The sequence below is a fragment of the Diplotaxodon limnothrissa genome, linkage group LG7, assembly GCF_057381915.1.
Source record: "Diplotaxodon limnothrissa isolate DT_005_m linkage group LG7, D_limnothrissa_male_GT1.1, whole genome shotgun sequence".
In the NCBI taxonomy this organism is placed as follows: domain Eukaryota; kingdom Metazoa; phylum Chordata; class Actinopteri; order Cichliformes; family Cichlidae; genus Diplotaxodon; species Diplotaxodon limnothrissa.
In genome coordinates this window covers 31622662-31638512 of record NC_140602.1, presented here as the reverse complement: position 1 = coordinate 31638512, position 15851 = coordinate 31622662, and the positions used below count along the sequence as shown (strand labels likewise).

The 15851-nt window shown below is 42.1% G+C and overlaps 1 protein-coding gene across 1 annotated transcript; it reads right to left on the bottom strand.

The window, feature by feature from the left end:
• Window positions 1–1054: 1054 nt before the first annotated feature.
• Window positions 1055–15508, bottom strand: lrsam1 (leucine rich repeat and sterile alpha motif containing 1). The gene is made up of 25 exons (XM_085357913.1): window positions 15252–15508; window positions 13191–13369; window positions 13054–13110; window positions 12313–12357; window positions 12010–12087; window positions 11715–11783; window positions 11546–11630; window positions 11344–11465; window positions 11171–11261; window positions 9196–9305; window positions 9046–9075; window positions 8186–8308; window positions 7903–8042; window positions 7765–7809; window positions 7155–7225; window positions 6775–6874; window positions 6597–6684; window positions 6428–6502; window positions 6028–6108; window positions 5041–5136; window positions 4022–4120; window positions 3811–3942; window positions 3126–3192; window positions 2770–2984; window positions 1055–1935 (listed from the first exon to the last, which is right to left on the bottom strand). Exons 2-25 carry the CDS (start codon window positions 13260–13262, stop codon window positions 1813–1815), a joined length of 2214 nt encoding a protein of 737 aa, XP_085214039.1. The 5' UTR covers window positions 13263–13369; window positions 15252–15508; the 3' UTR covers window positions 1055–1812.
• Window positions 15509–15851: the final 343 nt, after the last annotated feature.

The following is a 15851-nucleotide window of genomic DNA, read 5'->3' as shown; positions in this document are numbered from 1 at the left end:
CTCACAGGCCGATGCTGCGTTCAGAGCCCCGGAGGAAAATCAGAAATAACAAAGTTTACGTAAAAAATTCTTTCACAAGCAACTTCTGCTGTTTATTCTTTATTCTTTCATTTTTGTTAACATTATACTTGATGAAGACATAATTTTCGTTTAAGTATTAATTAATAACAGCTACAAAGTGACTTATTTTTATTGATTTGTCTTAAATTTGAGCCTAAAACATCTTAAAAAAACATATTTTTTTAATTTAATTTCCTGATTCATCCACTATGTAGCTTCATTATGTCTCATTTAAAAATTATATTAGCCTACAGTGCTTAATGTTGTCTTATGTCAAATATCAAACAGTGACTGCTCTGTGTTTGTCTCCACCTCGTGGTCAAGTAAATTTCCTGCAAACCTCCTCACTCCTTCACCTTGAACCACAACAGATGAATGTTCTGGAAAAAGTCAGAGACTTTCTTTTTCTTTTTTAAAAATTTCTTTATAGATTATTAATCATTTGATACAGTCTCTGGTATTATGATAAATGGACTGGTTAAAGCACTTCATATGCTGTCACAGGGACTGTCATCTATGGAATAAGAGCACTTTTGTGATTGATCTGATGGTCACTAAACCACTGAAGAAATACAAAATACTCTTTCATAGTCCGAGAAGCAGATTTTGTGCCGAGTTACAGGAAACAAGATTCACACTGAACAAACTGTGAGAACTTTAGATTTTTAATTTCAGTGTCACTCTGTGGAAGAGCCTAGCACACTATGTCCAACATATTATAATCATTTCAATGTATAGTATAGTGAATAAGTTTAGAAAAGGTGCTGTCACTGAGTGAAAATCCAGAATATTTCAAGGCTGGGCTTAGATCCAGGTAACATCTCTGATCACACTGCTCCAGCCTTCCAACTTCATCAATAGCTCGATAAAATGGAACTCAGGATTTAATCAAATCCAAATGTTATACCCTCAAATCGACGTTAAAGGTCACAGTAAAGGTAGAAAAAGCTCAGAAATGAGTGTGTAGTTGTTTTATAGCTCATGTTTATATACATACACTGTGTTGAGATATCTGCCTGTGTAGTTATAATCAATAAAAAAAACACCCACTCTGACCACAGGAAATGACACGTATGGATTTTATATTCATACAGTCTGACGATATCATCACATTGACACTGAGGTGGAATCTCTGACACTGAACAAACTCATGTGGAGTTTTTAAAGGAGAGACTTTACTGAAGCATGCGAGAGGTTAAGAGCACTTGGTAAAATACACCAGCATTAGTGATGCTACACACAGACAGGTGACATTTGTTACATGGTACAGGTGAAACAGATGGACGAAAGGAAAAGCAGCAGTAAGAGGCCGAATTAGAGATGGAAACGATGAGCAATGAGGACAGAAATCTTTAAGGATCACCAGATTATACTGAGTTATTTAAACGTTAAGCTTTGGTTACTACACTAGAATTTAAAAAAAAAATAAAAAAATAAGTCATAGAAAAAGGCACGCATCAGTCATGAAGGCAGTGAACAGTCAGTGAGTGGTGTCATCCACTCGGCTCTTTATATATCACATAAAATAAAAATTACACAACTTAAACAGAACAGACACAAATAAATCCACCAGAGACGACTGGAAACACGTTAAAAAGATCTGAGAATGTCCTTCACAGAATACAGTTTGGTGATTACAGGAAAAGTGGCTCAGCGCTTTAAAAACCCACTAAAAGCTTCTCGACACGACACAGCAGCAGCTTCATCGTCATGCATAAATAGCTGAAAGTGACAGTTGTGAGGGAAGAGGGTCTAGTTGTGGTAGAGGCGTATGCGCTGGGATATGTTGGCCCGGCACAGAGGGCAGTTCTGCAGGGCATCGCTACACACCTGACAGCAGCACACATGACCACACGGCAGGAAGATCACCTGAGACTGCAGAGACAGGAGAGACAGTGAGTAATCTGAACTTTGAAGCCATCTTTCAGGCTGTCCTGGTTCTCACCATCTTGAATGAGCCATCAGCACTTCCTGTTTCCTCTGCACCCATGCAGGTGGAGACTGTTATTACCAAAATACTTAACAGTGGAAAAAACGTAAAAACTAACACCTCTCATGCCAAAAACTGCAGTTCCTCTAGTGGCCACACAAGGCTCCAAAAGCGTGTCAGTCCCATTGGATCTTATCTGAAGAACAGTTTGCATTAATAGGGGCGTGGCCTCTTTGACAGACAGGTGGATGGCCACACAGGCAGTGTAGCTGCTTGGCTTCACCTCAGCTAACTGGAGTCCCTGAACTGGACCTCAGGACCATGTTTGTGCTGTTGGAGCCTTTTCAGTGCAGTTAGCCAATAATAGGGCTGCTGTGAGGATGCTGTACCAACAGACTGACCGAGAAGCCTGAGCTCCAGTTTTGGTGAATAAAACTTGTTAAGTTTTACTGCCATTTAAGATCAGATCAGAAATGAGGGGAAAAAAAAAAATCAGAAAATCCAGGTTTCAGAGCACAATGGTTCAGCGTTCATCCTGATAACACCTCCTCCTCATTTCTAATGCATTAATGCTCCCAGCAGCAACACTTGTACTAAACCTCAGTAAATCATGTTTGTATAACTGAGATCATGCCTGTCAGTCAAACTTGTCACTTTGCCCCTTTATTAAAACCCCAAACAGTTTTTTATGCTAAAAACGTGTTTTCTGCTCTCAAATCTGACATCTGATCTTATAATCTCATTGAGACTAAACTCATGACCATTTTAGCATTTCTTACCCCGGTCTCCATGCAGACCACACAGTCTGAGCTTCCCGGCCCTTCCACAGGGGTAGGTGCTGACGGGGTGACGGGGGTCCCCGGGGTCCCCGGGGTGAGTGGTGGGCTGGGCATTTGGATGTTTGAGGTGCTGGGAAAGAACGGAGGCGGGGAAGGAGATGGCGCAGAGGGGGTGACTTCCACTTCCGCCTCCTGCTTGGTGACTTTACAAGGTCCTGTAGAGGAGGAAACGGATCACGTCACTTTCCACATGCTAAACACTGAAAATCTAACATCTCTGTCCCATTAAACAGTTGCAGTGTGTCAGTGTTACAATGTGACTAACGCTCAGCTGTGGTGTGATGTGTGGACTGTACCTTGAGGCTGGCGTTCCCGGGCCCAGTTCAGAAGAGCTTTCTGGATTCCTGCTTCACTGATGCCCAACTGAAAACAAAGAATTCCATAAAGCTGATGATTTCATAAACCTGGATGTGACATGGCACCATGGATCCAAAAAAACAAAGCTTTAAAAGTTACACTGAGATTATCTTTAAATGCAACATGATCCAGTTGGAGAATAGAAACCTGCAGATGGCTATGTCAGCTACTCAGTGACGAAGGTGAATCAAGACACCATTCACCTTCAGAGTAGAGACCATCAAAACAGCACCTCCCTGTTTTTCTAATTTTACCCGATTTATGAAAATAACAACATCAAATGTATAGTTTAGTCTGATCTGTCAAAAGTAAGAATCTGTCCAAAACACTGCTGGATCCAGAGCCAGGCTGAGCCCTGTCTCTGGTAACAATCTCATCTTTAATATTCAATAAGGCAGAAGTAGTAACTAAATAATGGAGTGAAATAAACCAATTTTCTGTTTCATTACGCTGGAGATTGATTATTTGATGTTGATGTTCATACAGATGCTGGTGCAGAAACTAGACCTGGGCCAATCAAATGGCTTCCAGTTAATATGACAGATAATCAAGATAAACATTTTAAAAAATAAAAACAAAAAACAAATCGAGCAGCCCAGACAGAAACTTGCGCTGCAGACGCACCTTCTTGAGGTCGGAGGAGCTCATGTGGTGAAGCGCCTCGGTCGTCACTCGATGATGAGCCAGGATGGGCAGGTAGTGCTGAGCGGACAGTTTGCACAGCAAGTTCACCAGCTCCTTCTCCACACCCGCTTCCTGCAGAGAGATTACAGCTTTAGGTGGGATGCCACACTCTGTTTCCAGATGTTGCAGATGTTCATCTGTGCTATGTAACCTGCATGCGGAGTGACAGCGGCTTAGCGTCCAGCAGCCTCTGGTACTGGATCATCCAGTAGTTCTGCTGGTTGGACTCAGACTTCAGCTCCATCTCAGCCTGAAAAACACAACATGGGTTTTTGTTTATCCTCAGAACAGGAAACACAAACTCTACAAACAGGTATAAAGTTTATTTATAAAGTAGTTTTCATAGACATCTGGTCACAAAGCCATCATAACAACAAAAGGAATAAAAACATTAAAATATAATAGAAAATTAAAATGCATTTAATTGCAATACAAAATGTAAAAGTTAAAACTGAATAAAAGAAAAGAAACCAGAAATGTATTTGAAAGAAACAGGATTGTGAAACTGATTTTTCATGAGAGTTGAAGCTCAAAGAAGAATCAAATATAATGAAAAGATCACGAACGCTGGACTTGTGAGAAGGTAGAAAGAGTTTGACTGACATTTATATAGTTCAGGAGGATCAATAATCACACAATACCCAATCAAGATCATTGATGGAGAGATAGTGCGAGATAAACGGTTATCTGTTCATCCGCTAAGGCTTAAAAGACGCACACAGCAGAATGTCATCAGTATAGAAATGATTAAAAAAATGTCAGAAAATGACTGAATGACACCACATAAAGGAAGGATGTACAAAGCAAATTCTATTGGATTCAGCACCGAGAGTTGTGGAACTTCTTCATCTTATACTGGGACTTGCAAGACCTGCAGCCTTCATCATCTCTCTGAAACAACCTGTTTGAGCTCCTCCCCCTTTAGGCCAACTTTCTTCTGACTGGCTGCCTCTCACAAACAGAGGGTACAAGTTGACTATGCTGAGCCCATTCTGTTTCAGGTCACTATATGAAACGGAGTACTAAGAGTAGACCAAAGCCTTGCTGTATGGAAGCTGACCTCATTATTTGAACCTTAATGTTTAATATGAACACCCACCACAGGAAGTGGAGAAACATGACAGGAAATTAGGAGAAGAAGAACAAAACCGCCACGAGATAATTCCTCACCAGAACCTGCAGCAGCTCCTGCTCTCGCTGGTCTCTCTGCTTCAGCAGCTGCTGCAACATGTCGCTGAGCGCCGTGCGCTGCTCCACCAGAACTTCCTGCACACAAACACACACAAATGGAGTGACGTTACACACACATCATTATCAGCTGTGGGCAGTCAATGTTTGTTAGTACTAAGGTTTATTTATTCAACATTACAAAAACTTAAATTTAAATATTACACAAAAAAAAATTGGATATCAAATTCAAAAGGCCATGCAGGACTCGAGTGCAATGTTATAATAAAATACCATAGAAAAAATGCAGTGTGACTCCATCGTTAAAAATAAGTAAATAAAAAAGAACTAATATGAATGAGTTAATATGAATCTTTTCCTCCGCACCAAAGCAGACAGCAGTACAACCAACAGCAGTCGCATAAAGTAGCAGCACACACGTGACTATACACAGCAAAAATACACAACATGAAACAGTTTCATCAGTTTACTTTTGTCAGCATAAATCACACCGTTTGAGCTGTACTGTATTAAAAGCTGTCTGCTGCTGACAGAGAGGTGGTCCTGAGGAGGTGCAGAGCAGTTCATCACCATGTCATCAGCATAAAATCCAAGTTTGTACTTGTCTTATATGACTGAAATTATTTACATATAAAATAAATAGCAGTGGTCCCAGAACTGAACCTTGGGGAACACCTTTTTAGTCTTGCGTTTGTTTGTTTTTTGATAACCCTGCATTGACAGTTCTTTGCATTTTTATTGATCGCAGCTCGATCAGTTAAAAGGACTGTCTAATGTTGGCTGCTGTTTTGCTTTTAAGCTTTCTTCCTGAAACCTCACTGGTAGCCAGTTAAAACCTTAACAGTTTGTTTACTGTAGTTGCCTCTGTCACTCGTTTTAAGTCGCACATTTAAAGCTGCTGCCATGAAGCGATGACATGGAAGTGAAAATAAACATGGGAGGGCAAACAAAGAAGGCGGTGACACCCACCTGCAGGTTCTCAGCATCCAGATTGTGTCTTTTAATCTCCAGTTTAGTCAGCTGCATTAACTCACCCTCTATGAGATGGATCTGAGGGACAGTGGAGAAGCAGACATGAGGCAAGCAAGGAGAGGGGACATGCTGCCGAGGCTATAATAATCTATGAGAAGCAACTTAAACTGGACATCTTCATTACTGTTAGGATGAGTAAGATGAATCTGATTATGAGCAGATTGTGGGAAAAAGTAAAATGACGTTAATGCCCAGTGTCTTTTCATTTTCAGCTATTTTTTTTTCCTTAGACTTGAATTAACTGAGTTTTTTGGACCTCTGGCAGAAACGAGCTGTAAAAACAAAACAAAGCAAAATAAAAAAACAAATAAAAAAACAATGATGCATCGTCACCGACCTGGTTACGGATGTACCCATGAACGGCGTCTTTTTGGAGCTGCAGCGCCTGGAATGCTGCCTTCTGCATCTCCTCCTGCAAAGACAACCATTCAAGGCAGGTCACCGAGGTGGGTTACCGAGTCCAGCAGCTTTAAACAGAGTGGGGGTTTGATTTCTACTCATCCTACCTCCTGTAAGATCTGGGCGATAGCTTTGGACTTGTCCAGAACTTGGAGGCACAGCATCTTGTCAAACTTCCTGTCTAAATTCTCTAAACTGTTACATAAGGAGAAGAGATTACAACATCTTTCCAAAAGCTGTCACAGGTCTCCCTGTTTATGGTTTGTGTATATGTGTGTTTCTGACCTCCTGCAGGCCTCAGTGACCAGGCTCTGTCTGCGGTAGTCACTGGCCTCCTGGAGGAGGCTCATGGCGCAGCTGTCAGACAGCATCTTCTGCATGGCCGCTAAAAACAGAGAGCAAGGAGAGGGGAAGAAAACACCACATGAGGAGCATGCTAGCTACGTTTTTGTCTTTTCCAGCTCTATGTTTTCATTCTTAGAGTAGCTTTGCATGATTCAGACTTCAAAATAATCCTTCTTTATCTCACACTTTAAGTATCAACTTTCCATACCTGAGATGACCATATTAGGGAGATCCCCTCTCTATGATATCATACAGAGCCAGAGTAGAAAAAACTGAGTAAAATTATGTGTTTTAATGCCTGAATGAGACAAGCTCTATACCTGCCACCTCCTTCTTCCTCAGTGAGTTAGCTTCTTCCTGCGTGATGGTGGTCAGATGTTCCATACGGATCCTGAGGGGAAAACATTTTGTTTCAGCATTTCACTGCAGACTTACAGGAACTTTCTATAACTTCCTGTGTTTAAAAAGGCTAAGTCCTAAACAGGATGTGAAGAAACAATCACTGTGACTTTATCAACAAAACATCTTTGTAATGTGTTGACAAGATATCAACTGAAGTCCAACTAGGACCACGCTGTACCCTCATGAAATATCTCACACAACTACCAGCACCTCCATCACAATACAGCATCGCCACTGGCTTTGATGGAGTCAGATTCCAGACAGGAGCAACGCAGCAACTCACGATCTGTATTCCATTAATATCAGAATATGAAAATCAAGCCCTCCAAACTGGTTTGTAAAGTGTTCTTTTGTCCTGCTGTTATTTTTTTTTTTACCCTCCCATCCCTGAAAGCACTTTATGCATCTCCTTCACAAAGTGCTCCAGAAATAGACAGCTAAGTGGGAAACAATTGGATGAGTGCTGCTGTGTTGTAGAGTCTTATTTCTCTTCCCTGTGTGTTATGGATCATTGGTCAGAACACTCACCGATCCTCCTCCATGGCTTGGAGGAACTCTGCACTCTTTTTCTGCCTGCAAGGATGCAGATGAACACACTGCAGTTAGCACAGACTCATCAGTGGAGACGCCATATTTAAAGTATCCGCAGAAACCCCTCCTTCAGACCTGTTGTTGTCCATCAGCAGGCTGCTGATGCGACTGCTGATGTTGTCTTCAGCTTGTCTGACTTTCTCCAGCACCAGTTGCCTCTCAGCCTCCTGAGCTCTCTGCTGCTTGCTGACGCCCTGCTCCACCCTCTCCTGCTCCTAAAAGGCACACACAGCATATAAAACAGGCAATTTTAGGAATTACACACAGAATCATCATCATCAGGGATGATTCGGTGTTAACAGAAAGAAGGAGCTGACAATTAAACCTATCAAGAAGACTTCTGGGCGGTTGTTATTACCTGTCGGACTGAGTTGAGGATGTTCTCCTTGTTGGAGTTTTTCATCATTACAAGCTGGGTATGCTCCCTTTGCTTCTCCTCCAGGTGCTTCTCGAAGGCCAACTTCTCCTGCTGCTTCTGCTCCTGCAGGACATACAAACCAGTCAGAAAACTTTCAAACTTCAGCTGCTCAAACACAGGTTTCACTTTATTCAGCTCATGTAAAAATAATGCAACACCTCTGAACAGAAAGCCTTATCTGCAGATTCTCAGCCCTCTAAATAATAACTACTGCTACAGTCTGCAGCCAGTTTCCACAATAATAAGCTAAAAAAAATAAAAAAAATTCTGTGGGGACAGAACAAGAAATTGTAATAAGAACAAATAAAATAAGAATATTTAATTTCACTGAAACAATTAAAACACAAAAAAGCAGCAAAGGAACTACAAAACTTATCAGAGTCTAGAAATGGAAATTAAACTGGGACCTAAAATCGAACCTTGTGGTGCACCACAGTAACGCTTCAGTTGAGAAGTTGGTGGTCAAAAAAGTTATTTTCAGAAGACAGCAGGAAATCAGATACGTGTACTGTCCTTTATGGCACCTCGTGTTTGAAACTGACCGAAAAAAATTACATCAAAACTGCTCTCTCCTAGGAGAAGGGCTTTTGTTCTCTTTGTGTAATGTACTCAAAAGTTCGGTAAAAGCTAGTAGTTGTGTTGAAAGATGTGCTATAACTTTGTTCTTCACCCTGGTGTTGCAGAAAAACGACACAGGAATTAAAGAAAACTTGTATGCCTGAAAGAAGTAGAAAAGGTACTAGATAAAACTAAGATATTAAAAGATGTTGAAGAAAAATGAGGAATGTCTTGTCACCAACCTTTCTCTTCTCGTAGTCACTAAATTTGTTCTGCAACAGAAAAAGAGGAAACACTGAAAGACACTTGTAGTATCTCACACAGAAATCCATAAACGTATCAAAGAAGCTGGTGTTCGTGTCCTCTACACACTCCACAAGAGAAAGCTGTACCTGCCAGGCCTCATCCAACCCATCCAGGCAGTCGGAGCTCTGCCTGCCGCCGTCGCTCTCCAGCACCGGCAGGAGGTACTGAGAGGGTGGGCAGTACTCCTCTCCCAGCTCTGGAAAGCAAACCAACCAACCAGTCAATTCACCTTCATGCTGCCCAAACCACAACAATCATACAGCACATTTTTAGTTTACACCGTGATGTGACACAGAGAAGCCTAGATATTAAAACTTCTAACTTGTGCCAAAACAACAGTTTTGGTCTCTATAGATGGGTTCCACCTTAATAACTGCTGTTCATTAACCAGGAGGGCATATGCAGGTCTTTTGAGTTCATAAGCCTCCTGATGCTACGGTCAGCAAAGTGTACAATGCTGTTAAAGTGGTGGAGCTGCAGGCTGGACCAGGAATTCTCACGGCCTGATTAAAACAACATGAGGTAATGCCAAGATGAAAGTCGCTGCCTCAGCAGAAGTAACCGCACACATACGAGAGAGGGAGAAGTGAAACAGTAAAAATACACATGCATGTTCTGATTTCAGATTCAGTGTCTGTGTTCGTGTCAAATCTGTGAATTTTACTGAACTCTTTGTAGAATTTATTGCCGTTTGTTTAGAGTAACTCTGTTGTGGAAGACCTGAAGCTTTTTTTTTTTTTTTTTTTTTTCTTTTTTTGCCTTTTTCAGCTTTATTGACAGGAAAGCGGAAGGAGAAAGAGAGGGGATGACATGCGGCTAAGAGCCACGGGTTGGTTTCGAACCTGGGCCGGCCACTCTCAGCCATATCTCTCGTATGGCATGTGACCGCCCGCTCAACGCACTGAGCTAAACCGGTGTCCCGGACCTTAAGCTCATCTGATGTTTTTCTACAACATTTCTTTTATATGCAATATATTGTAAGCATCTGAAATCTTTAAACTAATTATTCACGTTCCATTCATGTACAACACCATCAGTTCAAAGACAAAGTCATAGCTTTGTCTCTTTTTCTGTGACAGGAAGTTAAAAACATGCAGACCGGGCACCCAAAGCCAACCGATATGATCGAGGTGTAAACCACATTCACACAGACGTGCTGACGCTAACTAGCGAAGGAAGAAGTCTACTGCTGCCAGAGCTGCTAACATTAGCCACACTCGGCTCATATCACGTTTACATGAACGTGCTGTTACACCAAAGGCTGCACAGTTCCTGCACTATTTAAAAATATCAAAGTTTTTCCTTTTAAGACCTTTTTTAAGACGTAGTAAATAAGAACTAACACAGAGTCGTGTGGAAAAAAATGTTGTATTTTTAACCCTTTTTTAAATCTTTTTTAAACCAGTTTTTTTCTTTATACTGGAAATTAGAAACAAACTCCCTGCTATCTTTCCTTTTTTTCTGTGCACTTCTGCATTTTGAACCGAACAACAAATCAGCATCATCATCTGCTTACCTCATCTGTGACGCGGCACGGGAAAACACAGAAAGACCAACATTTTCATTTCTTGTTTCCTCAAATTTAAAATTTCAAGATTAATGTGTAAAAACAGATTTATTTATTTATCATTATTTATTTTCTATGAATTCTGAACAGACTGTGCCTTTTTTATTATTATTGTATCACTGATGCAAATAGATAAATACTCACTTGAAGCATGTTTAGAAAAGATTAAACTTCTGATAAAAACTTCACTGTTGTTACAAGAAACCATCAATCGATTACAATTTAGTCTGCGTCATCGCCACAGGCTCATTATTTCCAACACAGCAAAGAAGCATCAGCATCTGCGCCCTATGTGGTAAATCTAAGGAGCTACTAAATCTCAGTGAGCCAGTAGGAAAGGCAGCAATCAACAGAATTCTCACCTACAGTTTGAGGAAATAAGACATTTTAAGATTAATTTTCTTGACTGTGATCTCAGACAGGAACCCTGTAGGTTTACGTTTTTCTGCCGTTAATCAACAAATAAATGAGTGACCACGAGCGGCAAATCCTACCCGTGCACAGGAAGCGTTGGATGCTCTCTGTTCCCTCTGTGCACACAGACGAAGGTGGGAAGGACATCATGGCAGCATCAAGGCTAAAACTCTGTCACAGAAACACACACACACTTATAAAACACCAGTTTGTTTTCAGCCTTCCTGTAGGTCTGAATCAGTGGACACCTCACCTCTAAGGTGCGGATGTAGGCCAGCGCTTTGGGAAGCGTCACAATGTTGTTGTCACTCACATCGAGTGTCCGCAGGCTGCTCAGAGAACCAGCAGAGGACGGCAGCTCAGTGAGGCAGTTTCCTGTTAGAGAAAAAGAAAATACACAACTAGCTTCTTGTGACTCATCTCGCTTCAGAGCAAGCAAGCAGGAAGCATCGTACCCTTTAAATTAAGAGTCTGCAGGAGGCACAGGTTCCCGATGGAATCTGGCAGGGCCTTCAAACGGTTCTTCTCCACATTCAGGATCTGACAGAAGAAGAAAGACCGCAGGTGGATGCTGACGACATTTATTCACACTTACTTCCCGTATAACTGGAGAGCAGGCTTTACCTGCAGCGCCGTCAGTTTCCCGATGTCCTCTGGCAGAGAGGTGAGTTTGTTCTCATGCAGGTCTAAAACCTTCGGAGGGTCACAGGAGGGTTTTCTCAGAAAATAAATCCAGCACTAACATCTGCATGCTAACTCTAACAAACTCTAAGGTAACACAGAGTTAAAAACGATGATGAGCTATGAGCCTCAAGCTGAGGTACACATTCGAAATGCAGTACGTTTAAAAACAAAAAACGAGAGAAACACCATCACCTATGAAGAGGATATGATGATGTCACAGGGTCCCAGGGCTTACCTTTAATGTAATGAGGGTGCTGATGTCAATGCCTTTGGGCAACAGATGCCGCAGCTCGTTGTTGTGGAGGATAAGTACCTGAATGAAAGAAACAGAGGTAACATTTTCATTGCTCTATCTGCTGTTAGTCTGTGAGGGTTGGCCAGTCAGAAGAGAGATAGCTAAAAAGAGGAGGAGCTAAAGCACTAGTTGAAGCTCTAAGTTCTGGAGTCTGAGGAATATTGTGTGTGAGATTTTTTGCAGAAACTCTTCACTGAGTAAATAAATATCAAACCACTTAAAAGCTCTGCAACTCTGTCTCACCTTCTTATGAAGCACTTTGCTGATGGAAAAGGCACTCGAGGGGGCCTGTGATGTAACACACGAAAACATTAGCTGTAGCCAGCACAATTTAATCACATCTTAGTCAATCTCAGGAAAAAAAATGGGATAAAAGACTCAAAGAAAAGAATGAAAGAAAAATGCTGTTCTGTTGATGGTGGCACAGCTGGAAGTAATCTCTCAGCAAAAATAGCAATAATAAAAACACAGTTTAGCTCCAACTTGGCTTTTTTTTTATTTTTTTAATAGAAGTCGAAAACTGCTAACTAATCGATTCACATTGTGACTCATTAGTGCTCCCACTAATGACTCCCTGCTCTCTTCCATTTCTCTTCTGTTTGCAGAGTTTTTCCTTTGTTTAGGATAGATTAGGACTTTTTTGTCATAACACATGTATAAATATATAAAATATATATGCAGGGTAACGAAATACAATTTGCTTCTAATCAGAAGTGCAAGAGCAGTAAGTGCAATAAGAGCAGATTATATACAGATATGGGTAGTATAAAAGGTGGGAATATTGATGAACAGATTATCCACAAATAGGTTAAGTAAACAGATGTTCATATAGCTATACAGAGAGCAAAAATACTAGTAGTTTAGAAGTATTAGTAGTTTGCTAACATAACAGAAAAAGAGAAATAAAGGCTACTGTTACTCATCAGGTTAATGTGTAAACCACAACACGATGGCTGTCAGGGATCAGTGCAGCTTTCCTCTCACCTCTGACAGCCCACAGGCTGAGATGTCCAGGATGTCATCAGCACCAGCTTCCTTAGACTGAGGAGGATAACTAAGAGTAAGCGGGTGGATTTGTGATAGATACGTTAACACTAGCACCAGCAGCTTCTTCTTCTTACCCGGCACAGCTGATACTCGAGTCTCTTCTGGCAGTCCTCGCTGGGCTTCCTCTTCCTGAAGAATAGAGGCATCCTGACCCCGGGTGTTTTCCTTCCTGTTCCCTCCCCCTCCACTCAAACAAGAGTCACACGGAGGTCTGACGGACAGGTTGGACAACCCTGACCACACCACCTGCACTCTAGGAGAAGCAGAGACATGAAAGACTAATCAGATAAATATGAATTTAACTTGTATCACAGAAACACAATAAGCTGTAGTGTGATTACTGAATGATTTAAAGGGAACGATTCCGCTCATTTACAGCACTACATTTTTATCCCGGGACTATACTATTTATGGTTTAGTTTAGGAGGTATATGAAGCCTTTCAGCTCACTCTCTGTCTGAGACAAGCTGTTTTACCCCTAAAGCCTTCACAAAGCTCTGTGTAGGTGTTAAAGGTGTTTCTGTAACTATGGATTACACTCCTCCTCATCCCACCAGTGTTCAGAGGTGAACAATCGCAGATTTCCAATGTATTCACACAAGTAACGTTATTAATATGTCTATTACAATGCTCAGAGAAATTAGAACACTTAAATCACCCATCCATCCATCCATCCATCCATCGATCTTCATCCGCTTTATCCGAGGCCGGGTCGCGGGGGCAGCAGCCTAAGCAGAGAAGCCCAGACCTCCCTCTCCCCAGCCACCTCCTTCAGCTAGTGAAGGAGGTGGCTGGGGGGGGGGGACACCCAGCTGGGGGGGACACCAAGGCGTTCCCAGGCCAGCCAAAAGATATAATCTCTCCAGCGTGTCATGGGTCTGCCCCGGGGCCTCCTCCCGGTGGGACATGCCTGGAACACCCCACCCAGGGGGCATCCTTGTCAGATGCCCAAACCACCTCAGCTGGCTCCTTTCGATGTGGAGCAGCAGCGGCTCTACTCTGGGCCCCTCCCGGATGGCCGAACTTCTCACCCTATCTCTAAGGGAGAGGCCAGCCACCCTTCAGAGGAAGCTCATTTCCGCCGCTTGTATCCGCGATCTCGTTCTTTCGGTCACTACCCACAGCTCATGGCCATAGGTGAGGGTAGGGATCGACCGGTAAATTGAGAGCTTCGCTTTTACACTCAGCTCCCTCTTCACCATGACGGACCAGTGCAGCGGCCGCATCACTGCAGCCGCAGCCCCAATCCGTCTGTCGATCTCCGGCTCCCTTCTCCCATCACTCGCGAACAAGACCCCGAGATACTTGAACTCCTCCACTTGGGGCAGGAACTCATCCCTCAGATTTGGAGGTGCTGATCCTCATTCCCGCTGCTTCACACTCGGCTGCGAACCGTTCCAGTGCGAGCTGGAGGTCCCTGCCCGATGAAGCCAACAGAACCACATCATCCGCAAAAAGCAGAGATGAGATTCTGAGACCACCATATATATATAGATTCTATGAAAAGTAAAATGCCTCAGTGTTTTCACAGACAGTTCAATGTGAATGCGAATGCAGCTGCAGTAAACAGCACGGCCCCTTGGGCTTACACTTACACATTGAAGCAAATGAATACAAATTCAAACTAAAATTACAAAATTATGTTTTACTTTTTAAATTCATAAACAGCTACACTGATTTACATTGTATATAATGGCATTATTTGGTTTATTTATTGACTTATTTGTTTATGAATAGACTTTAAAGACTTGGTTGCTCAGTTCATTCCTAGATGTTTCACAATGACATATGTGATCTGTATGATCGCAGTCACGGGGAGCTTGGTGTATGGATTTTCCCACAGCTGAAGGCCCTTGTGGGTGTGGCTTTGGGGAGGGGAACGGAGGATTACCGTAAACTGACATGACGTTAATCAGTAGAATTAGAAAAAGATAATAAACCTCAGTAGACTTTAAACCTGATGACAACCACCTTTAACCCACCTGTGCTCACCTTTTGACAGCCGACAAGTTCAGCTACACTAAACTGTGCTGACGGATAAGCTAACATGCTAAAAGATAACATTAAACTGTAGCCTGTTGGAGTGTGTCAACAGCAGGAAGTGGAGTCAGAGTCATGTCAGGTTTCAAACTCACCGTGTGATTATTACAGTCTCTCCTATTCTTCGCTGTTCTCAGGATAAAAATGTTTAAAGGAAGCTCCGATGTTCGCTAACATGTGAAGTAGCTGGTCCAGTTAGTCGATTTTAACTATTTAAATCTGAACTCCTCCCCACTTTACCCTCGTAGCTCATAAAAATGAAGCCATACGGTAATATTTCCACTCAGATCGAATGAGGCTGACTGCTGCTAACCTACACGAGCTGATTAATGCAATCAAAACAAACAGTTAACTGCATTTTTCTTCTTCTCCGCCCTGTTACCGGCTCCAGCGTGATAGCAGGAGCCTGTCGCCCCCTATAGTTCACACTGCGCATGTGCACATAAGTCATATCAGGTCGCACTGCCGCTGATATTTCAAAGAGTGGTGTAGACTTCTTATTTTTGCTTTGCTCCCATCTTACTTACTTAATTATAATAACTGAAAATGGTGTTTGATTATGTAGATTTTCAGTCATCCAGTTTAGGGCGGTCTTATGACTCCTATGAATTGCATACCTGGGACCCTCCACCTTTTGTCTTAAAAATGAAGACTCCTCTTGGAGGAGATGTGAAATATCTTTACTAACTTAAACA

What these genes read in the sequence shown, in the direction of transcription:
- lrsam1 (XM_085357913.1), bottom strand. Translation starts at nt 13,262, where the DNA reads ATGCCTCTATTCTTCAGGAAGAGGAAGCCCAGCGAGGACTGCCAGAAG. An exon ending in GCACCCTCATTACATTAAAG is followed by an intron (nt 11,784 to 12,009) that starts GTAAGCCCTGGG and finishes GACCCTCCGAAG; the next exon opens with GTTTTAGACCTGCATGAGAA. An exon ending in GGTTGGATGAGGCCTGGCAG is followed by an intron (nt 9,076 to 9,195) that starts GTACAGCTTTCT and finishes TTTCTGTTGCAG; the next exon opens with AACAAATTTAGTGACTACGA.